Source organism: Manis pentadactyla, chromosome 4 (assembly GCF_030020395.1).
Source record: "Manis pentadactyla isolate mManPen7 chromosome 4, mManPen7.hap1, whole genome shotgun sequence".
Classification (NCBI taxonomy): Eukaryota; Metazoa; Chordata; class Mammalia; order Pholidota; family Manidae; genus Manis; species Manis pentadactyla.
The window spans coordinates 5,374,409-5,398,437 of record NC_080022.1 but is presented as its reverse complement, the minus strand read 5'-3'; the positions used below and the strand labels follow the sequence as shown (position 1 = coordinate 5,398,437).

The 24,029-nt window shown below is 41.8% G+C and overlaps 1 protein-coding gene across 10 annotated transcripts in view; it reads right to left on the bottom strand.

Moving 5' to 3' along the window:
- CAMTA1 (calmodulin binding transcription activator 1) overlaps positions 1 to 24,029 on the bottom strand; it is an 833,565-nt gene that overhangs the window by 14,740 nt on the left and 794,796 nt on the right. For 4 of the 10 annotated variants that reach the window (XM_057499667.1, XM_036925330.2, XM_036925331.2 and 1 more), the window contains 11 exons: positions 15,066 to 15,217; positions 12,581 to 12,777; positions 12,117 to 12,195; positions 11,570 to 11,885; positions 10,637 to 11,160; positions 5,861 to 6,051; positions 5,070 to 5,316; positions 4,165 to 4,236; positions 2,645 to 2,665; positions 1,071 to 1,264; positions 194 to 268 (listed from right to left, as the gene is read on the bottom strand). In XM_057499667.1, coding sequence (XP_057355650.1) covers positions 194 to 268; positions 1,071 to 1,264; positions 2,645 to 2,665; positions 4,165 to 4,236; positions 5,070 to 5,316; positions 5,861 to 6,051; positions 10,637 to 11,160; positions 11,570 to 11,885; positions 12,117 to 12,195; positions 12,581 to 12,777; positions 15,066 to 15,217 — 2,068 coding nt within the window. The remainder of the gene's footprint in view (positions 1 to 193; positions 269 to 1,070; positions 1,265 to 2,644; positions 2,666 to 4,164; positions 4,237 to 5,069; positions 5,317 to 5,860; positions 6,052 to 10,636; positions 11,161 to 11,569; positions 11,886 to 12,116; positions 12,196 to 12,580; positions 12,778 to 15,065; positions 15,218 to 24,029) is intronic. The other 6 variants (XM_036925336.2, XM_036925337.2, XM_036925333.2 and 3 more) reach the window with 3 other exon arrangements.

The following is a 24,029-nucleotide window of genomic DNA, read 5'->3' as shown; positions in this document are numbered from 1 at the left end:
AGTCGGAACCAGCATTCCGATTACAGCAACTCTGTCCCTAGTTAGAGTTCTGTTGTCCTGTGGTAATTTGGGACGTTTACCCTGATTATTTGCGGGCGTGTCAGCTTTACATAGGAGTTAATGAGTGGTTAAGAAGATGAGGGTTATCTCATTATTTGTGATGAGTAGTATGTATAGATGACAATTAATGTACCTGTGGCGACATCGGCGTAGGAACCTCATTATTTTTCGAGCAGCTTGGTCCTGCTTTTTGGTTAGCAAACTGCTCCTGAAAAAGCCAGAATATTACTGTCACAAGAAGAGTGCTGTCCAGCTAATATGCAAAAGTTGGAAACAGGTCACCAGCAGTGGATGACTTTTAAGAGAACAGTTCACACAGCAGACCCAACAATAAAACGCCCTGCTTTTAGAGAGTCCTGAGTATAGGCATCGCTGGCAGAAAAGGGAAGGGGAGTGTACGCGCACTTCCACTCAGCTTGAGGGGAGACAATACAGAGATGGAAAACAAGGTATCACTCTATGGTTTTGTCACAACTCTTTACAAGCTCATTTTATTGCAAAAAGCATTCTGGCATTAGCCACACTTTGTTTAGAAGCTGATTTGTTTGGGTTTCATACTCTCTTCCTGCTATTATTTTTGAGACATCTTTTATCAATGTGTTTTAACATGCTAAAAATTGTTATTACACTCTCTAAAATGGAGTGGCATGACTATGAGACCCTTCCGATATCATACACGTAGTCACACTTCAATCTAGATTCCTATAATGGGGTGCCACTTTTGAGCAGTAACTTCTTTCCTGCCAATTTCAGATACAAGTTGAAATTGGATGATGACATCAGAATAGTTGGGTGGGGACAGAGGGAGAAGGAGCTAAATAGACAAAACCAGATGGAGAGCAGAGGTGTCTGACTATACAAAGTCCCGTGTAGAATGGTCTGGAAAGAAAATAACCACAAAATGCTTTTTAGTCCCTGTACAGACCCTATTGTCGGCGCCAGACAATTCCTTTGACTAAGTCAAGGTTTTCTTTCCTAGACACCCTTACCTCCATGAAATCTCAACTCACCTGAGTTTCTGTTGTACAATTACAGCTGTTCGGCGAGCCTGCCGTCTTTTGCCACATTTCTTATAACTCCGGTAATACTTTTGGATCAGCACAGCAGCACGCCGGCTCTGCTGAAACTTTTTTTGTTCGTAGTAACTTCGGAATTTACTCTGGATGAGGATGGCAGCCTGCGTCATCTTTTTATAAAGTGCATACTGCAGGGGAAACAAGAGTAAGCAGAAGAGTAACAGCAGGAGCCGCGCACATTTGTGTGTCCTTTGAGCCTGGGGAAGGGAGGCAGAGAAGCTACCTTCTCCCCTTCATTATCACAGTCTCTGTTCTGGGTTTAATCATCAAAGAGGCAAATTCGGAACCTCTTCACCTACCTTTCCAAAGTGCAAAATATTATTTTAAGGGTTGCCTTCACACAGTGAATTGCTTCGAATGTGTTTTCCCAAAACATCAAAGTATTTTGCCCATATGAAAAAATGTTCTAAAAGCAATACACTTAGACATTTAGGAATCTTAAAAACTTATTTAGGAAGTAAGATTTAAATGTTTAATGCTTACTGTCAATTCTGAAACATTTAAACCCTTTTTATGCCTCCCAATTCCCACCATGCACAAATCTGCTTAGCAGTCAGCATCTGACTCCTGAGTATCATTCCGTATGACACATTTCTGAGTTACAAGGTCCCAAATACAAGGCTTATCATGAAACGCTGACACCTTTAAGCTAATTTAACCTGCAAAAGATTAACACTCATAAGACCAACACAGGGGTGAAGCCACGAAACCCGGAAAACTGTCCCAGAACCGGGAACTGTTCAGGAGCCAGGACCAGCAGCCTTCTGTCCAGCCTGCTGCAGAGCTGTACAAGTGAGGATGAAGGCAGGAGAATGAGCTCTCTTCCATTTCAGTCTCCAGGCACTAACATACAGAGCTCTCCATATTTAAAAAATGCTATGTCCAAATTGCTCATGAAGTAGAGTATGACTCTGGGGACAAGAAGTCACAACGAAGCATTTTGCTTACATGAAGACCACTTACCATTGGAGGGAAAAATGTTCCTCAGAAAACCCCTGTGCCTACGCATATCTGCATGTATGACGTGGAATGAGGGAAGGAAACAGATTTCTCAGAATGTTCCAGATATGGGACCCTTCTGCAAGAATCCTCTTTAGTCTTATCTGACTTGTTTTCCACTTCCATTTGTCCAGAAGTCTCATAAGGCAAGAACAGTGTCTCTTACAGAGCATCTGTGCTTTCGCCACCTTGGCCTGGGCCACAGTGAAGTGCACGAGGTAGAAGATAAATTAATTTAGTGGCTCACTGGGCTCATAGTAATTAGCTTGGATGGATTTTTTAGGTTGACACTGGCCATTGAAAACGTCCAATGATTGTTAATGCCAACAGCCACTACAACTGAATAACCACATGGTCCCCAGGGGACATATGCCTTGTGGTTAGGTGGTCTGGCAAGGGGAGGCCATCATGACCCTGCCATCTTAATGGCCCCTTCTTGTCGTTGGTGATGGGTGTGAAGTTTGTGACTCTGGTAGAATGGTTTGTGAGAGGACTGGGTATATCATTACCTTCAAGGCTATCCATGTCAGCTTGGGGAGAAACAGAAAATACAAGGTTAATGTTAGATTGCTGAATATAATGAAATTAAAAACCAGAACCAATAAAACTCCCAACCAAAACAAAAAACAAAAAAGAGGCAACCTGGCTATATTAATGCCTTCCATCTTCCAAAATATTTGTCTTTTATTTGTCAATATTTCAAAAAATAATGCCTTCTGCCTTCCTGGTTGTAGACAATACTTCTTTGGGAGGATTTTCTTAAAAAAAAAAAACAAAAAAAAAAACCAAACTCATAGTTTGGAATAAATACTTGTTGTAATTACAGACTCGAAACTGTGATTCTGTGTATCACTTTGGCTAGCGTGAAGCCTGCTCCCCAAACAGAAGCCTGTACAGTCAGTCCCCTGCTGCAGAGCTACAGGTACTGTGGTGTCAGCGTTTACACAATAAACCTTCATTTACTGGGATCATGAACTCAACTGGCTCTAAACTGAAGACATCCCCCCCACCCCCCCATTAATTGGGCCTAATCTAAAGAAACTCAAGAATATGACAACCCATATCAGAAATCAAAGCAAGCCCTAAATCATAAGAGACATAACCCCAAATTTCTATATACAGCTCAGCATTAATTATGCCCTATGTAAAAATTTAAGACCTGCCCAAAGCACAACCTAATAAAAGGTTCTAGAATCTACTGGCAGGACTGAACTTTATCATGTGAAGCTGTCAAACTCAATTAGGCAATTTTATTATAAACACCTAGGTGGTTAGGTCTAATATTTACTGAATTTCTCTGAGCCTCAGCTTCTTCATCTGTAAAATGGAAATAAAATTGTTCACTTTGAAAAATTACAAGAAGCAGATGAGATGATGTGCCTTAAAGGTCATGAACATCAATGCCCTTTCCTATCTGTTGATGTTATGTAACAATACAGTTTTGTGGGGTTTTTTTGAAACAGTAATACTTAAGTATTCTGACTGCATCTCTAGCTAAGGAACACAAAAGCAATGTAAGATGTTCTGGGCTTCTCAAGATTTTCAAAGACTTTTACAATTCTTCATTCTAAAACAGGTAAGGGAGCTAAAAGGAAAAATGGCTGATGATTATATAACTTCCATAATTCAAGGTCAAAAATATGGCCAGTATCTACTTCTCCAATCACTGTATCAAATTTCCTTGAGTTCTTTCATTCTTATGGGGTGTATAGGTAACATTACTGGAAGATAGATCCTCACGTCCAACATAACTTTCTTTGTATCAGACTAATTTGTCAGGTAGGTGATAATGTGAACAAAAATTATTTCGTGAGTAAGTTTAGTTGCAGGTGGTGTTTCTGTTTTTGTTTTTGTTTTTCTCGCCTCTGGAAAATCTTCTGCTGGTTTTTAATCAAGGCAAGTGCAAGTCAGTCTTTGAATCAGGCACTGGACGCAATGCCCCTCAGCCAGACCACACCCTGCAGTCCTCAGGGGCCTGGTGCTGTTTGGAGGAGGTGCATTTCCTATCTGACCAGAAGTGGTGGTTTACCTGTTTATATTTCCTGTAACAACGCTGAATGACAGCAGCAGCCACCTCTTGCTGTTCCCGCAAGGGTCGGCCCTGGAGGGTACAGTGAGGAAGAAAAATAAAAAACGATTGAGTCTAAGAAATGCCAACTTTCTTAAGACAAATAGAACCACTGCTCACTTAATTTTTTTAGAACTGAGACACCAGGTTTACCAAGATACAATGATAACTAATTATAAGTATAAATTAGGAAAAATGGATTTACAGAATAAAATCTCCAACTATTCTTGCTACTAAATAGAACCATGAGAGTTGGATGTTAGAAGGCATAAAAATACTCATTTTCCAAGTATATTTAACTAATCAGGTATTGTACTGTTTGTCTGTATAAACTGCCAGGTCACCACTATCTTTGCTAAGATAATCCCAAATACTTCTAATCAAAGATGAATAGCTTGAAATACTTTCTTAGGGCAGTCAATGAATCATTTGAGAATCTGTGGAGAGCTATGGACCCTCTCCCACCAAAAATGCATAACAGAAGCTTTACCATAAAATTGTAGGATTCATGGGTTGCCGAAAGTCAGTCCCCAGGCCTCCAGTTAGAAACCCTTGCTTTAGCTCATACATTCTTTGTGGCAATAGTGTCAACTTCTTTTGTATTAACTAAATAATAAATGTTCGTTCCATTATCGTTACCAAAAGTAAGTTGAGATGGTGATAACCATTATATGACTGGTCAGTTTTACTTCACTAAAGCTTTTGAAAATCATTAATCATCTCATGTGACTTCATAATTTCAAATAACAGTTCTATAAACTCAGAGGAAAAAAAAGCAACTATGTTTTAATTTGAATGATGCTGACTCTCATCTATTCTCGCTGATCTCAGGAATGTCACAACACTGGGACTCTGTTCTTTTTTACCTTGTATTTCCGGAAGGCTGTCTGGACAAGCCTAGCCGCTTCATAGAGTTCTCTCTGTTCGTGATCGGACAGAGTTAGCTGAGCAAATTCATTCTCTACCTTCTCGCTTGTAGATGCACTCAGGAATTCTGACCAGTCTGCTGCAGAAGGAAGGCTAGGTTTCTCAAAAGCTATTTCACTGACTGGAGAGCCTACAGGGCTCAAGCTGGTATTAGAAGAGGGGGTTAGAGGCTCATTATATGCACTTCTGGAACAAGAAGAGACACAGGAAAGAGAGATTGGTGATTGATCTGCATGATCCATTACATATTGATTAATGAGACAAGATTCTATCCACCAGGAGCCATTGTAGACTATTAAGAATGTGCCTCCATTCAGTCAGGTCAGTTAACATACTCTGTACTTTGATGTCCTTCAATTAAAAATGCCATATTGAGCATTTATTATGAGGTTAGTATTCAGCTAAACCCTAAACACACTGAGCATCTATTATGAGGTTAGTATTCAGCTAAACCCTAAATACACTGCGCATACTATCCCGTCCTGATGACACTTCAGTTGAGTCGGGAGGAAAACATGATGATGCACTGTCATGTGCTCTACATGGGGAGAGAGATGAGGGAAGAGGTGAAGACATGAGCCGGGCCTTGAAAATGGCAACTGCATCCTTCCTACGCTTGCTGCCTTAACAAGGTCTCACATCACACAGCGCTCATCACATCCAGTTAGTCTCCCATGCCTCCAATTAGATCCAGGATTTCTCCTTGGCGGGGACTCAGACTTTTACTGACCTGATCTGGGCAGCATTTGGCAGATGATCGGCATCAGCTAGGTAACTGGCCAGCCAGCTCATTGTACTGCTCATGGTGGTGGTGGTGTCTGTCCTATCCAATGCTGGGGATCCCAGGGGCACGAAATCCTCCTGCTTGATCCGGTCGGGTGTGGCTTCAATGATGTGCTCCGCCAGCGCCACCATGTTCACCTGGAACCCGCAGTTCACAGAACGTGCAGCTTAGGAGGGAGCCTCACAAGTGAGCCAGGCCTACTTTCACCCCACCCTACTGTGGAGGGAAATAAATGAGGGGGACCGGCTTACCCCTCAACCCAGTGCACTCCAGTATCATTGTAAGGAATATGTTGAGACCTGCCCCTCCAAATTATAGTTCAGTCAAACCTTCGGTCAAGTTTTAGAGAATTTCTGGCTTGTGCATTCTCTCTACTCTCAGCTAAGGTCAACCACACAATGATATTATGACCGGGCAGTTCTACAGTAAGTTACCACATTAATGTAGTGACCCTACTGGTTATCTTATATCCAACCCCACCCTTTTGCCTTGCCTAGAGAATCCCAGTTTTGTGGAAAGAAACAATGAGCCAGCCCCAGGGGACAGCTTGTGACCTGAGCCCATTACAGTAACCCTCTTCCTGATTCTCTGCCTTCCAGCACCCTGAGGGGGCGATACGTGACTGCCTCTGCACAATGACACCATATGGAAATCTGCCGGGAGCATTCTGCAAAGCTTTTGCTTTCCTGATGAAAGCCATCAGTGAGCTGGTCCTTTCCCCTCTTCTTCCTACCTTGACTACAAACAAGCTTGAGCAGCTGTTATCAGATCCATAATCAGCAAACATGAAGGGAAAAGACAAAACTAGAAAACTCAGGAAAAAATCTGGGTCCCCAATGACATCACCAAGCAACTGAACCTCTAGTCTTCTTGTCATGTGAGGAAATAAATCTTCTTTTCAATTACAGCACTAGGTAGGTTGTTGATACTTGTACCCCAAATACATTCCTAATACAGTTAGAAATCCTCAAAACTAGTCTGGATTAAGATGTATTTTATCAGATTCAGAGATACGCCCTTGTTTTCAGAAATTTCCTTGCACATCTCTTGTAAATGGAAATTGAAATACAGCAGTTTTAAGTTTTTAAGTGAACTGAAAATGTTCTGAAAGTATCTGTACAAAGGGTACAAAGCTGGCAAAATGGTTATCTTACAGTGTGAATGAACCTCAAAAACATGCTGAGTGAAAGCAGCCAGAACAGAGAAAAATACAGATTTGTGATTCCATTTATATGACATTTCTAGAAAAAGCAAAATCTGGGGCTAGAAATTAGATCAGTGGTTGCCTAAGACTGGGCAGTTAGCAGAATTGACTGTAAAAAGGCACAGGAAACTATTGGGGCAGCAGTGGGCATATTCTAAATGGGATCATGGTGATGGCTGCACAGCTCTGCACATTTACTAAAATTCATCACACTGAACACTTGAAATGGGTGAATTTTATGGTATGTAAACCATACCTCAATAAAGCTGTTAAAGACACTTATCCTGAGTAAATTTCTAAATTCTCAACAGAAAACAAGAATTATTCTCGTATAGAAATAAAAATGAAAACATTTAAAGAAAGAACATTGTAGCCTTTTTCCTTCTGTCTTGGTCTTGAATTGTGACTCAAATAGGAGGAATTAAGTCCTACCTTGATTCTTTTTCTATGAAAGAATTCAAATATTTTGTTAAAAACAAAGTGAAATTTCTGGAGACTGCAGGTCCCCACATACTCCATTTTATAAATATGTATCTGTAGGAACACCCCAATATCATAATAAATGACATACTCTGCGATACTGCGTAGCTGATTTCTTATCCTGAAGGCCATTAAAAAAGGCCTGGAAATATAAACGACTTTAAGCCAAATAATATTCTAAGCAGTTGGATCTAAAAAATCATGTCATTCCTTCTAAATTTCTTGGATTATAGTCAGAGAAGGTAGACTTTGAATGCGCAGCCTCGGGTTTTATTTAATATCTCTTTTTCTACTACATGAGCAATTTTCATAAATGTCTCTTAGATATCTAAAAAGAAAAATTACATATTTGCTATATGTACTAGATTACATATACTTACATAATCATATATAAGTGTATCACATGTTAAATACATATATTAAATCAAGTTTCCTAATTATAGTGCTCAATTTTTTGATATCCTTTTTTATCTACTTGATCTGACAAATTGTGAGAAGGTGTGTTAATCTCACACTGTGATTATGAGTATGGCTCCATATTTCTTTGTGTTTACTAGTTTTTGCTTTACTATTTAGAAGCGGTGCTATGAGGATTAATGATGGTCCTATCTTCTTAACAAATTATATATATGTACTATTTGCCATGCATTGTGCTCATTTCTTTTCATTCTTTTATCTGTTCTATCTTTACCTGTCACTTTCTTTTTATTTTGTTTCATTTTAGTTGTGTCTTTTACAAGCAGTATATGGTGTATTTTGCTTTCTTTTTTACCCAAGTTGAGACTCTATTAATGGAATTATCAGTTACCAAAGTGGGAATGAATCACATTTGCAAATATTCCTACATTTTATTTTCTGTTATTGCTTTTTGTTACCATTCCTGAACTTTTTCCAAATGGGCCACAGTTTCTTCCCCCACTTCAATGACTTAGAAATTCTGTAGCTTGTTTTTATGTTTCCTGCTAACCTGACATTTCAAAAAAGCATATTTCAACCTATGCTTACCGTGCAGTATCACAAGTGGATCGAAGTCTGGGATGTGCCCCGAGCAGGAGAGCAGCTTCAGTACATTTTTGCCTTCATTTCCCTACCTCCCAGGTTTTGTTAATTTAGAATCTGAGTTCCAAGTTATTTTTTAAATATTCTTCCTCTCCTATTTAAAGAATCCCTTCTTAATAACTGCCTGATGTACAGCCTATATGTATAGCCACACTACCGATAATTATTCAGAAATTCCAGTTTTACTGGTTTTATTGTTCACTCCTCTGTGATCTCTGGCTTGCCATTTCTTGAATTAGCTACTGTTTTTAATTGCTACTTTTTTCATTTGGCTCAAATACTTCTTAGACTGCTGTCTTTTTTTCCATAGATATGTGCTCTTAATTTAGCAAAATGAATTCTCTCAAGGCTCAGTGAAAATACAGATTCTTTAAGGTTCTTTCCTATCCTGCAGCAACTGCTTCACTGAAGGCAACTGCTGTAAGGCTGTGCTACCCAGTGGTTAAACTTGAGTGTAAACAAAATTAGAAATTCAGTTCCTAAGTCACATTATCTACATCCCAAGCACTGAGTACACGTGTGGCCAGTGTCCACCATGCTGCATGGTGCAGATAAAGAACATTTCCCCCAGTGGGGTGTGTTCTAGTGGACAGCACTGTTCTCTCTAGAACACTATCTAGATATCTAGATGTCCACTATATCAAATTGGTTCCCCTCTTTTGAGCTGCTGATTTTCATAGCCTGGTGATTTATTATTATATGTTTGTGGTTATAAATATTGTTCTAGATTGCTTAGTATAGATATCTGGTATGGGTTCCTTCAGGAATTGTTTAAAACAGGGTTTGGCAAACTGTGGTAGGCCAGTCCAGCCAGCTACCTATTTATGTAAATACAGTTTGATCAGCACACAGCCACATAATCATTTAATGTTGTCTAAGGCTACTTTTGTGCTATAGAGACAGACTGAAGAGTCATGAGAAAGTCTTATGGCACACAAAACCTAAAATATTTACTACTTGGCTTTTTTACAGAAAAAAATTGCCAACCCCTTCTCTACAATATTATTTGATTTCCCTGGCAGCCCTCCCCATGACTGCATTGGTTGGAAGAGCAGCAGGGAACCCTCACCCTCCCGAGGAATGGGAGCACAGAGGTAAGCATGCTATCTTCTCACTCTGTGTGAACTGCATGGGGCTGCTCGGCAGGAGTGGTTCAGCAGTCAAACCTCTACCGAGGAAAGCTGGCCAGGGGTGAGATCTCCAGGCCCCTTCCTCTTGCTGCATCATTTCTACAGGCATGGATGCCTTACTGAGTTGTGAAAGTTCTTCCCTTTAAAGTTTGTTTTGGGTTCTATCAGTGGGAAGTTGGAAAGAGAGGAAGTCAAACACATATTCTTAGATTGTTCCTATGGTCCTCCCCTCTATAGTATATTTTAATTAAATTTGCTCAAAAGCCAAACTTCAACTTTGCTTCGTATGTATTCTTAGTCTCTAACAGGTTCAGTGCCCTGAAAGGATTCTGGATTGTCTAGATTCACCATACAGGCAGTCCATTATCAGTTCCAGGGATATGTCACTGCACACCTCATGAAAGCCTCACACTATGCATGCCCTTTACAATGGCCAGAGGATGGCTGTGCTCATCAAAACACTTAGATCGTTCAAATTCTATCCGCAGGCCTTCTGTTCTAGCTATTATCAGGCTGTGGCTCTATTATAACCAGGACTTAAAACAGTGAGATCAACCACCCTGGATGCAGGGAGGAAGCAGGGTCATGAGTGGGTTGCTGGGAGCCGGTGTGAAGAGGGAAGGCTCTGCTGAGGCCCGGTCACTGGTGTTCAGACCCACTCACAATGCTTGATTCATGAATGGAAGCGTGGTCAAGTCCAGAAGATACTCCAACATTGTTGTGCATGAGACCGGACTTGTAAGCCTTCACTGGTGAGAAAATCACATGACCTCTGGAAACTGACTGTAAAGGTCACGGAAGCTGTGATGGATGCGCCAGCCTCTGCAGGCTTACCTTGTCCACGCTCACCTGTATGTCATCCATGGGCTGTGAGCACTCCTCGTTTTCTGCACTATCACGGTAGGACCCCATCTCTGTATGCACCACCTCTCTGTTAGCCATCATCAGGACACTCATTGGTTCCCGTGGACGCACCTGGGAAGGTGCTGCCTCCTTTCCTACACTGGTCCCCTTCGGATTTCCAGTCACCTGTACTGTAGACACACCAATGTAAAGATCTTTGGAATTCCACTTTACTACAGGCTGAGATCCAGAGGCTTGGAATCCTGCAGTCTCTGGAGTGGGAGGGGAGGTTTCCCGGCTGTAGTCCCTCACTCCTTCACTGGGGCTGATTGTCTCGGGGACAGACTGCTTAGAACTAGGGCTCTGCTTCCTGATAATTGGCTGTTCCAGACTCAGTGCAGTGGAAAGCAGCTTCTCCTGCCTTGCCTGGAAGTACTCAGGGTTCAATTTATGCTTTTTGGGAGCTGGATAATCTTTGTGGCTCTCACTGCTGTAGTAATTAGAGGGTTCAGACCGAGGTCTTCTCAGCTCTGAAAAGTACAGTAGAAAGGATAGTCAGGACAGGCGATAAAATTAGGAATCCTAAAGAATTAACACTTTCTCTATGCCTGAGGGACACAAAGTGCAAAGCTGGAACTCAAGACAGTCCCTAACATTTAAATGTTTCCCAGCAGCACATACTGTATTCAGATAATCCTCCTCCAAAATTTGTATTTCTTTCTTTCTTGCATGGACATAGATTTTTTTTTTCTACTTTCTGGATTTTTAGTTGGGGAAGCCCTGGGCATTCTTACAGCTAAAAGGAAAATCAGAAACATTAAAAAAAAAACAAAAACCTTAAATGCATGTGACTGTCCTATGGACTTTTCTGAGGGTAGCTGCATGAAAGCAAATGGGAAATCTTTCAAGTTCTGAGATGTAATAATTGTGAGTGTTTACCTGGATTGGTACTTGCAATAACGGTGACTCCTTTGGGTATTTCTGGAGAGTTGATGACTTCACTGTGCCACTGGGTCATCCAGCTATCTGTATGAGGCTCTTCGCTCGGAGGACAATGTATTCTGGGGTTCTGTCCCAGCTGGGCCTGTTCATCTCTCTGCAAGTGCTCCAGACATTCTGCTAATTTCACATGACCTCTTGACCTGGCAATTCCCAAAGGCAGCCTTCCTAGAGAGTCAGGAATGGAGATGGCCCGGCGGTCCCACCTGTACAGCACAACAGCAGCTTCCAAGTGCCCTAGGGCACATGCCCACATCTACAAACAGGAAGACAAAGCAGGCTTTCTCACTAGAGCTAAACATAGTTTACTTCTGCTTTTGCTGCCGTTGACAAATGGGCCCTGGCTGGCAATCTCGACGGGGCCACAAGACATTACCGTTACAAAACCGCTCTGACAAATGTCATACATCAGTGAGGGGTAACAAAGGGAGGATCCCTATGCCAGCCGAGAAAAACAGTTCAGAGAACAAACGAACCCATTCCTTACCAGAGGCGTACAGGAGAAGTGGTCCACATTCAGGGGGTCAACTTCCAGTTCCAGATCAATGCTATCTGCATGCTTTGTGCTGTTAAGAGACAGCACCAGAAGTTACCCCACAATCAGTCGATGTTAAAGAAACACTAGAACGTTATAAAACCCAAAAAGATGGAACAAAACTGGGCCTCTAAGAAATGGAGAGTCCTGAATTTCATGGGGTGGTTTGGACTTTCTGTTTTGCTAGGAGCCCAGAGGAAATAAAAAGTCCAACATTTAGCTGGTACTTTGTTCAGTATTTCTTGGAAAGAAGTTCATACAATTCCCTTGAAAACTTGTTCTCTGAGAAAGCCCTTTGCTCACAGGCTACTGCATTCTCTCAATGGGCAGATCTCCCTCCATCGGTGGAAATGTTCAGGAGGAAGGCGCAGGGGACGAGTGAGGAGCACCACTAGCCGTCTGCACTCGGGCCTTACCGCCATTTGATGAGGGTCTGGATGAGGGTGGCGTAGCCCTGGGCGGCAGCCAGGTGTAAGAGGGTCATTCCGCGGAAGGTCTTTGAGTGGATCAAATGCTTGGACTTGGCCCAGCAGGCTCGGCTCATCATCTTCTCGCACACAACCACCACACGGCTCTCGAAGCAGCTCCCCAGAGTTCCAGGGCCAGGAGCACACTATAAGGACAAAGCACGGGTCACCATTGCAGACCAAAGGCCCTGCACCAAGTCAGCCTTTTGGTGTAAGGGAAGCACGCAATTTATGATGAGCAACTCAAACAGAAAACTGAAAATCAAGAGACGTCATGAAACAGAGACTAGCGCATGTTGGCTGGCTACATTCAGCTCAGCGGCACGTGTCCACAGTCATGGCGCAGGGTAATTTGCCGTGACTCTGAGAACACCAGTCTCTTTATTACGACTGACATGCTACCGGAGAACTTCATGCTGATCCACCTCAGGGAAAAGCATATATTGTCTAAAAAGAAAAAGTGATTCTAGCCCCCAGCTGAAGTAAACAACATAGGCAGTCAACTGTTGTGACAGCAAAGCAGGGCAGCCCTCCTAATTCCTCCATCTGGAGATACCTGAGCCTTCGACCTGCCTTGCTCCTTAAAAACTACATCACTTAGATGGGGATTTTTTTTTCCCTAAAGAAACATTTTTTCAAATCCAATAATAATCCAGTCCTTTGGAGAAAGCATTAGAGATCTTGAAATTTAAGTGTTATTAGTAATGATATTATTATCATCAGGCACACAGGAAAGAGATATTCACTAATTTTAACTGCAAGGCTTTTTTCCCTGGACTCATCTGTAAAGGAAGAAAAAATCAAAGTTAGTAACCTCAACAGCTTATCTGGGTTCCTGTGGTAGCAGTTTTATTCAACACTCCCTTCAAATAAATGGCATTTCCAGCCTAATTCTCATCTTTGGTATTATTTTAGGAGTATTTCTCAATAATAAACCCCATCAGACTCAACTAGTACAGAAATATTGTTGCTCCTCACTGTTTTTTATTTTTAAATATGTTAAAAATGCCTCCAAAATAAAAAGGCAGATGCCAGAGATAATGTCATCCTCACCAGAGCATAGCTGGGCATCCCAACCTGCATTAGAATGACCTTGACTAAAAAGGCTCCGGCAGAGATGCTCTACACATACCAGACAGATAAATGCAGGAGCACATGGCAATTACCACGGAACTTCAGTGGGAACACAGAGCGAGTTTTCTTGCATTAAACAAGAAGAGCCACATCTCTATCACACAACAGACATCAGTGACATCAACTTGAATTGATGAAAGGGTATTCGATAGCAGTTAATATGGAGTTGTATTAAAAGAGGCCAGTTGCTGAGTTTTTGAGCTGAAAAATGACATATTCCATTCCCTTTATGCTACCTTTGTGGGAATCTCTTATTTTAGCCATGAGATGTATTAAATGATAACTTCTTTTATAAAACAGAGGATTATCAGGTGAAAAAGAAGCCTATCTTAGCCTTAATGATATTTTACTGTGTGCCAGGTCTTTTCTTTTCCACTGATTTCTGAAGAAAGGTAAGAAATAAGAAAATTCAAGAAAAAAGGTTAGTTTTTTGGGTGTGATACACTATGCTTTGTTTTCTCCTATTATTAAAAATACTATTAACACAAAATTTACAAGGATCATAAAATTAAAAATGTTCACTTAGAAAGTGCAATTTTCCAAAGGAAATAATTCATCTTGAAGAAGAGGGTGTATTATTTGAGGTTTTTAGGTAACAACTCAGTAGCAGAGGTAAGGACCACTATCAGTCCCTCTCAATTTGTCTCTAGGGTCTCCTGAGAAATCATTTCTGCCTCGGAGATTTTCTCACAGTGAAGTTCGTAAATGAAATTTATATAAAGCCTTTAAGACTAATAGGACTCTGAGACAGTATTTGGTAATGTCACTGTACTTGGCAAATTCTTCATGGAATTTGTGAAAAAGTATATGGGAAAGATGATAGAATGCATAATGTTCAACACCGACTAATTACAGAAAGAGTTTCTCCTGGTGCTTTTCATAGTGATCTTTTTGAGTGTATAAAAAGTCTTAAGAATTACTGAATTCAAATGTGTTATATTTATACTAAGATAGAGTCGGACACAAAGTACAATATAGATTCTAACTGAACTCTGAGCTCAGCAGACCTGAATCACCATTGGGCCTGTTTTTTCATTGGCTGCCAGGTAACAGCAATGAATTCTGAGATGAGTAACAGTGATTTAAGGCTCAGGGAGGGGAACAACTGAGGAGTGCCAATATCCAAGGCTTCTTTCATATTACACAGACTTTAATACTCAGAAACACAGGACTACTCCCTAGGACTTTTGCCTAATCCAGGAATGATACCGGCACTAGGGCAGGCACTTGTGATCCACTGCCTCACACATCAGTGAAGCATTACACAAAACAAAAGGCACTGGTGAAGACAGCTGCGTACCTGAGCTGGACTTCCTCCATGCCCGCTGCCGGTGCCCCCTGCGCTGCTGCCTCCTCCGCTCCCCTGCTTGTGCTGCTGAGACCCTGTCATCTCAGCCATCCTCCTCTCCATCTGCTCCAGGCGCTCCAGGATGGACATCCTGAACTGGTTATCTAGGGTAGAATTGGGAAGAGTGAGGTGGTGTTCTGGAAGCAGAGCAAGTAACACACGGCCTATTCAAGCCTGCAGAACTGTCATCCTAGATTGGCATAAACTTAACCAAACCACAGAGGTGTGTCGAGGCCAGATTTATCCAGCTGGTAGTGGGCATGACACCTTGCACAAGACTGTGGCACCTATGGTAGCCCAAAGGAACAGAAAATCCCTTTTTATCAAGGTCCTGGTTTCAGGTTCATGGCACCCCATTTCTTTGTCAAATTCCCCAGTAGAAACCTTGAAGAAGTCTGGTAGAGAGGCTCCAAGAGCAGACAGATTAAACAGATACAATTTAATTTAAATCAGTAGAAGAAGAAAGAAATTATTGCAGGAAAGGAGCACACACACACACACACTTAAAAATGTAGAATCTGTTTTATCCAAACACTGAAAAAAACCTTTTACTTCCTTATCCAGGCTCTAGTGTTCACAGTTTATTTTAGGAATTAAAGCATCCACTGCCTGAGACCTTTTACATTTAACATGTGACTCAGTCTTTTCAGAGACAAACACCACTAGGTGCTTCAACTCTACAGAGGGAAAGCATCAGGCCATTCTTGCTGGAGCTAGGATTGTAACTCAAGTCTGGGATTCTGTACCACTTTACAATGATTAGAATATATCACCACATTTCATGCATTTGCACACACCTATGCTGGAGTTGGGTCTTCATATATATATGTTTTAAAAAAAGAGCTAAGACCATTATTAAAGTCATTAGCACCTATGGTCAATCAACAAATTTTAAATAATGCTGTGCCAGGTGTTTCACAGAGAACTGGACAGAAAGGCCTCTTCCTGCTCTAGTAAGTGAAGCAAGTGGGGTAACATGGTAAGGAATGATGGCGTGGGGGTGGGATTTAGGTAAGTCAGATAAGGTGACACCTGAGTTTGACCAGAATGATGACAAAGAGCAGGAGTGAGGAAGCAGCAGGTGAAAAGGCCCAGAGGCAGGGCACTCAAGGAGCCGCAGCTGTGTGGCTGGGCCACAGAAGGGAGGACAGGAGAAGATGAAGCTCGGGGGTAGGCGAGGACTGGATTGTGCACAGGGAAGGGCCCCAGCTGTGCCGCACAGTAGTTGTATAACTTTGAACAAAACCTTTGGTGCCTGGTTTCCTCAGCTCTTAAACGGGGATAGCAAAGGGTAGTTACCTGTGGGGTTACTTTGAGATCTAAGTGAATGAATCCAAGCAAACTGCTCAGAATAGGGTGAGTTCCAGACACACGTGCTGGCTAGCATCACCTTCTTGAGACAAATGAACTGGATGTCTTTGTAAACTGACTGAACAGCTGTGACAACATATTTCTTCCTCAAATTGTTAATGGATAACTATTTTCAAAATACAGCCATCTGAATCATGAAAAGGAATAACCAGAAAAGAAATATTTTGTCAGTGTTCCTTGCCATCCTGACTATAAATCCCAACACTAGTGAGTAAAGATTGTTGATTCTTCATGAGATAAATAGGCAGAGCAAGTGCTTATGGAATGCTTCCTCCGTGCCAGTCACTGTTTTAGCCACTTTACCAATATTAATGCGTTTCCTCTTCACAACAACCATGCAGGGGTGGGGGTGGGGGGAATGCTATTCTCCTTGTTTCACAGACGTGGAAACTGAGGCCTGAGAGACAGCTAATCTGTCTGGCTCTAGGACCCGGAGTGCTCACGCTGTATGATAACTACAGGATGAGAAGCTGTGGGAAGAGAGGCTGCACAAGAATCAAACGGTCTTATCCCAGGGAGAACTTCTTCTTGTAAAAATATCGCAAATACCTGTTTCACAGGAAAATTTTCAATACTTAATGTCAAACTGATTTCACTTTAGTAAACCACAAAAGCAAAGGGAGGAAGACTGCTTTTCAAGAATCGTGTTACTATCTTCTGATAAGCTATTTCCAGGCAAACACTAAAAGAAAAATCCTTCCTCTTAAAAAGTGAAAGATAACATCTTGTTCCAATTTCACGTACAGATGGGTATGACAAACTGAGGACCCTGCTGCTATGCCTCTCTGTGGCACAGTCCCCAACGGGGAGGTGACCCTGAATGCACATGCATGTGATGAACTATGTGGTCACTGTCACCCTGGGACCAGTAGTGGAAAACAAAAAATGACCTCATAGGTGGTACTGCAATCCTGACTCCATGCCTCCTCCGTTAGAAAAAGGAAATTCTGCAGGAGACAGGACACCTCCATTTGGCGGCAACTGAACACTAAGACTTTCACCTGTCAGAGTTCGATTCCAAAGAGAATGGCAGTTAACCTTTGTGGTACTTTTATAAATGCCCTGCTTATTCCTAACCATGTCAGCCAGGCAACCATTCATTTCTGAACCCACTCAGATACTCATGCATACCGACAACATGGTGTAAGCTTCTATAGCCATCCACTGATTATTTCCCCTGCAAGTCTATAAATTTTGTAACTGTTGAATGAGTGTTCAGATCTTTTTTACTTGTTTCAGAGCACAGTCTGCCCTTGTTTGGAGCACTTGCCAAAATTAACATGCCAGGTCACACAAAAGGGCAGTGGGGCACAAGGAGTGCAGCCCAGCAGTGGTTACCACCACAGAGGGTGGCAGGTGCCTGCCCTGCAGTCCGGCCCATGGGAGGCGGCTTTGTTCCAGGTGCTGCAGCGCAGCCGTCCCCTTGCCAAGTGTGGACGCTGCAGGGACAGACTCTCCCTGGCAGCACGGAGCCAGGCCCTGCTCACGCCTCCACGTCTACATAGGGGCTCCTTGCTTTTGTTCCCGGGCTTATGTTCAGCACCCTTCCCACAGCTCACTATGCAGTTAGCTCCTCCACATCATTATGCTGCTCTTAGAACCACTTCGGGAAGATGCTCAGAGCAATTACATTCCTCTTAACAGAATTAGACTATGCATAACAACATCTCTGAGCCTCTCAACTCCAAAGAGGGAAGGCAGCGATAATTAAAATAAGAAACAATCTCAGATGCAAGAGACTGAGCTGGCATCTGGAGAATGTAGGTCTGTAGCACAGTGCTGACCAGGAATCAGACACTTTCTGATCACACTGCCTTTACTCCGAGCAGGGCCAGGGCACAGCTCCTTTGTTGCAAGGCTAACCCAGGTGGATAAAATGATGGTCCTCTCATCTCTAATACTGGCAAGTTAACAACTTTTGCTTGTTTGGGTTTTACAACACCACAATGATAACTAATATTGTAAAATGCTTGTAAATATTACTATAATATTGCAACATACTTGGCACAAGGTATTTATGACAGCAGCAATCATCCACACTACCAACTGAGAGGAAGCTGGATGACCAGAGCATAGATCAAATAACTTTCAATTCTAATAAATTTCTATAAACCAAAATAAAATACTTGACAAATTCAAAGCTATAGATCACCTTAACTGTATGGTGTGTGACTGTGGGATAAAAAGATTGTAATTCCTTACAAGATAATTTTTTTTCCAGATTACATTAGAGTAAAAAAGTATATTTAAAGATTCATTTGTCCATGCACAAATACTTATTGAGCACCTATTATGTACCAGGCACTGGAAGGAGTGCCTTGAACACTTGTGAACAAAACTCTGCCCACATTTCTTGGCCAACAAATAATTTTTGAAGCCTGAATGAACCTGGAGTATTAAATTGATATGTTTGTTGGGGGTGAGGAAAGGAGAGAGAAAAATAATGTGTAAATCTAGGGGGCTGATGAACTCAGCCCCAGTTCTCACCCATGATGTTTCAGCCAAAGCCAACCATGACACAGCTTTGAGGGATTCCAAGCCCCACATCTGTAGGACAGTTCTGTGTAAAGCAACCTCCAACATAAGAATAAGACTGTGCAGGAAAAAACCAAGAGCACACGTTTTCACAAGCACACAAGATGCAGCAGTCCCAGCGAAGAAAGCCAGCTGCTTAGCTCTGGCTCTGCCTGGTACTCCTAGCTTTAGTCCTTGTCTAGAAGCATTGGGCTACATACATCTCACAAAAAAAACACAAGTTACTGCTTGTACAAGAAGGTTCTCCAACTCAACTCCCCCTGGGTAAGTCACATTGTAATCCCCGGCTCCAAAGACTGGGGCACAGTGAGGTCTGAATACCACCCGAGTTCCCCTGAGTCGAGTCTCTGGCTGTGCTTTTGGGCCTCTCTCCTGCCACGGAGAGTCTGAGGGCCTACTTATCATGCTCGTCCCCTGCCTCAGGTAGTATGAGGCCCAGATTGGAGGCTCCTGCTCATCCTGGTGGTCCTCAGACTTTGCTGCCATCAGAACCACCCAGAGGGCTTCCTGAGCCCTATTCCCAAAGAGGCTTTTCTGGTTTGTTTTTGTTTTTAGTAGGCCAGAAGTTGCATTTCTAACAAGTCTTTAGGTGACACTCTTTTTCTGGTCTGCGGCCACATTTCAAGAATTTCTGGAACTAACCAAGCACTACTCTATCATCCCATCAAATCTCCCCTATTGCTTTATTCTTCTCTAGCTGCCTAAATGGGATGTCTTCCCAGGTGTCTGCCTTGGCCTCTTGCTTGTCCCTAAAGCAGTCTGTTTACTCACATGGCTTCAGGGAACGAGAACTTTCAACTGTCACCCTGCAATCCCTTCCCACTGCATTCAAGATGTAGGCACCCACACACCTGTGCCCCAGACAAGAAATACACAATTCTAATGGCTTTGCAGCAACAGCCTGGCTTATGGTTCACTCAGCATCTCTTGGCAAGCCTCTTCCAACCCCACCCCCTTCTGACAGAAGTGGCATTTTTAGACTCAGCAGCTATGATATAGTGGGAAGAACACAGGGCTAGAGATAAGAGCTCTAGACTTAATCCTTTCACTGTGTGACTTTGGAAAAATAATGACCATTTTGCACCTCAATTTTCTCATTTGTAAAATGGGACTATCATCATCTTTTGGTTGTTGTGAGAATGAAATCAACTAAAATGTGAAATGTTTATAAGTGGTAAGGCTCTCTTGAGTCTGAACTATTATTGGCTTGGGACCTTCTACCCAGTCATACCTATGGAAGCATATTTAAAATATATATATTTAAATAATTTTTTGAGAATTTTAGATTTACAGATGAGTTGCAAAGACAGTTCCCATGTACCCTTTACCCTCTTTCCTCTAACATTAACATCTTACATAACCACAGTGCATTTGTTAAACTCAGAAACTAACATTGGTATGTCACTACTATTATTTACATTATAGATTTGAACTAGATTGCACCATTAGAACTGAATTAGAATTAATGTACCTTTCTCAAAAGTTCCAGGATCCAAGATACCATGTTGCATTTAGTTGTTAAATCTCCTTTCCCCATCTTCTAATATGTGAGTTCCTCAGTATTCCCTTGTTTTTCACAACTTTGACAGTTTTGAAGATTACTGGTCAAGAACTTTGTAGATGGCCCTCCATTTAAGTTTGTCTGATATGTTTTCTAATGATCAGAGACATGAGTTTTTAGGAAGAACATCACAGAGGTGAGGGGTATTGCTCATTACATAAATCAGGTGTACACGATGATTACTGTTGATGCTGACTTTGATCATTTGGTTAAGACAGTGTGTGCTAGACTACTCTATGGTAATGTTACTATTTTTTTCTCTTTCCATACTATTCTTTGGAAGTCAGTCCCCTAGTCCAGCTTATACTCAAGGGGAAGGGAATTAAGCTCTACCTCATGGATGGGAGAGTATCCATAGGTATTGTTTGGAGTTTTCCCATAAGGAAGATTTGTTCTTCTAGATTTATTTATTTGATCATTTATTTATATCAGTATGAACTCATGTACATTCACTTTATGCTTTGGTCATAATCCAACACTATGTCAGTTTGCTGCTCTAACTGTCCTGGCTTTGACCATTGGGAGCACTTTCAGGCTGGCTCTGGTAAACCTTTGATGTTCCCTCAGCCTTTTCTGTTTTTGTTAAGTTCTTCCTTATAAAATGCTCCAGGTTTGTCTTTTACTTTCCCTGTTCCAGCCCTAGAATCAGCAATTTCTCAAAGAAGCCCTGGTTCCTTTTATTGGAGAATGGCATTTAGAAACCAAGATCTGAGTGCTGGGTGTGCTCTTTGCTGCTGGGGCATCACTGCTCCTAGGCCTTCTCCGTGGACAGGGCAAGGAAATTAATGTAAATATAACACAGGTACGTACACACATAGAATTATTCTGATCTATCTATATAAAACATGAGCTCATACTGATGTCTCCAACTGTAACACAGCACTGCAGTGTTCATCCGAGCCTAGAAGGGGGCATTTAAATACAGATAAAATGATGGTGAAAGTAACTACGTATTACCTGGATATATTAACCCGTATATTAAATGCTGAAGAGAAAGCTTACTGATGTATTAAACTATAAGAAAAGAAACCTACAGGTCTATTTTCTGTACCAAAAATGTATAGGCACAGGATGTAGCATAGTATTATATCCAACTACCTTGTTATACTCCAGTTCTTAGAGGTTTCCAACCTATTAGAGGACATAAGGGAAAAAACATACTCATAATCCCAGAATTGCCTTGAGTATTACAATGATCAAGAAGATGGAAAAATACTTGCAGGCCATCACTGGCCCAAGAGCCAATGAATGGTTCACTGGGGCTTCATATCCCCTTTTCTTCTGCTGGGTTCACCCTGACCCGGCCTCACCTTAAGGGCTGTCATGTAAAGTGCCACACAGCATAGCAGCAGTCATGGGTCATCTTTTCTCTCTGATAGGAATTCCTAATCCTCAGAGACTCATTCAAAACGTCTCAAATTAATTTTTACCTATTTAAAATTTCCAAAGAATACAAAAGTTTTAAAGACAGAAAATTTCATGAAGTCAGATACCACAGTATGTTCTACATTTAGAAAGTTTAGGATTTGCTGCTATAAGAGTGGCGAACCCCAAGTATTTGAGTGTCTGATGTAAGGAGGTGTCTACATCAGGAAGCCAACAACAAGCCAGACTTCTCAGACTCTCAGTACTCAGCTGCACCTACTGTCTATTCTACATTATGTACAACTCACCTGAAACCATGGAACCTAATTAATTTTCATGGATGAATTGAGCAACATAGTATGAGGAAGTTCCTGACATGATACCAGATAATCTAGATAAAAAAAAACAAATCCCTCCCCTTTGGCCCACAGAATAAAATTTAAAGGCTTTGGTGTGGCACAGAACGCTCTTTACCAACTGCCTTAGGCTACGTCTTAGGGGTTCCCTCATCACTTGCCATTCTCCAAATCCACCAGGAAGTGTACATACCTTTGGGACCCTGGTAATGCCAACCTTTGCTCATGTCTACCTGGTGACTTCCTTAGTCTCAAATGTCACTGTAGGGTGGCTCAAACGTCACTGCAGTTTTACCATGAACAGAGCTACTCAGTTGCAGCTGATCCTCTACAGGCCATTCTACATGCATTATTTCTAATCCTTCAAATAACTCTTGATAGATTTTCCTCTGCATTTTACAGATGAGGATGTCAAAGCTCAGAAAATGTGTCACTTACCCAAGGTCATATCATATGTAAGTATCAGGGCAGGCATGTGAACACAGGATGGACTCCAGATCCATGTTCTTCCCACTGTACCAGGTAAACCTTCATGTCTTTGCCCATGTCCTAACAGTACTTAGCAAGTCAATGTAGAGTTATTGTCCTATGTGTGTCATTTCTACTAGCATGAGCTTTCTGAAAGCAGAAGCCTCGCACTGTATCCCTGGTACCAGACGCACAGTGGGTGCTCAGTCAATGGAAGGCAATATTTTTCCTAACTGAAGCCTTTCTGGAAGTCAATTTATTGATGAGCCAATTTATTGATCCAAAGTCTGGGGTAAGAGCTCTGAGCAACCTCCTCTATCCCCAGAAGACTCCAAGTGGCTATACACCAATTAGCAGTGTCACCTCTTGTTCCAGTGGGGAGAGAGAGCGGTCAAAATGATCAAAACCCAAAGGAGCCGACTTGAAAGTGCTGAGAAAGCTGAGTGTGCCTGGCTGGCTGCCATCTCCTTTGGCGCAGGTAAGGAAATTATGTAACTATGGTGTGTTGGTGTGAGACTCTGGTGGGAAAGCAGAGGAATATTTGACTTCACAGACACAAAATGGAATTTTACAACAATGTCACTTTTCTTTATCCACTGAGCTTTCCATTAAAAATACAGATTTCTACCTTTTCAATAGTCCCACTTTTCCCTGGAAAAATGGAATACTAGGAACACAAATGGTGGGCAGCATACCTTAATGGAAAAACTGCCTATAATTAGTTACAAAAGTGCTTAACAACTTAGTCAGGTTGTCACATGAATATGAAATCTGTATTGTGTTAAACAAATAAACATTTTCTACAACAGCCTCACAAAGTGTGCATGGACTTGAACACCTGAATATTGGCTAATGAACAAGGTCTGCAAACATGAGAACTTGTTATGACAATTGCTTGACCTGACCTGAGCCACCTCAGATCTTGTTGCCAGAGTAGAAGAAAAAGTTTTGCCTTGGCAGGTAAATGAATGAAGGAGCAATCATCAAATACCATCTGCTATTTTAAAACGCGTTATTTGTGGCTCAAGTGCACATGTGCCCTCCTGTTGCTATTTGGATTGGGAAAGAGAGGCCATCTCTCATTCCATTTACAGCCCTTGGCTACTCTGGCAGGAAGAGCTGATGAAGCAAAAGGAGGCACGACTTGAACTATTTCTGTAGAGAACCGTAATTGCTGCTTAGGAAGTCTCCTAAATTTTTTAGGAAGCTCAGAAAAACAGGGAAAATGAAGTCACCTAACTCCTTCCCAGAATAAGTGTG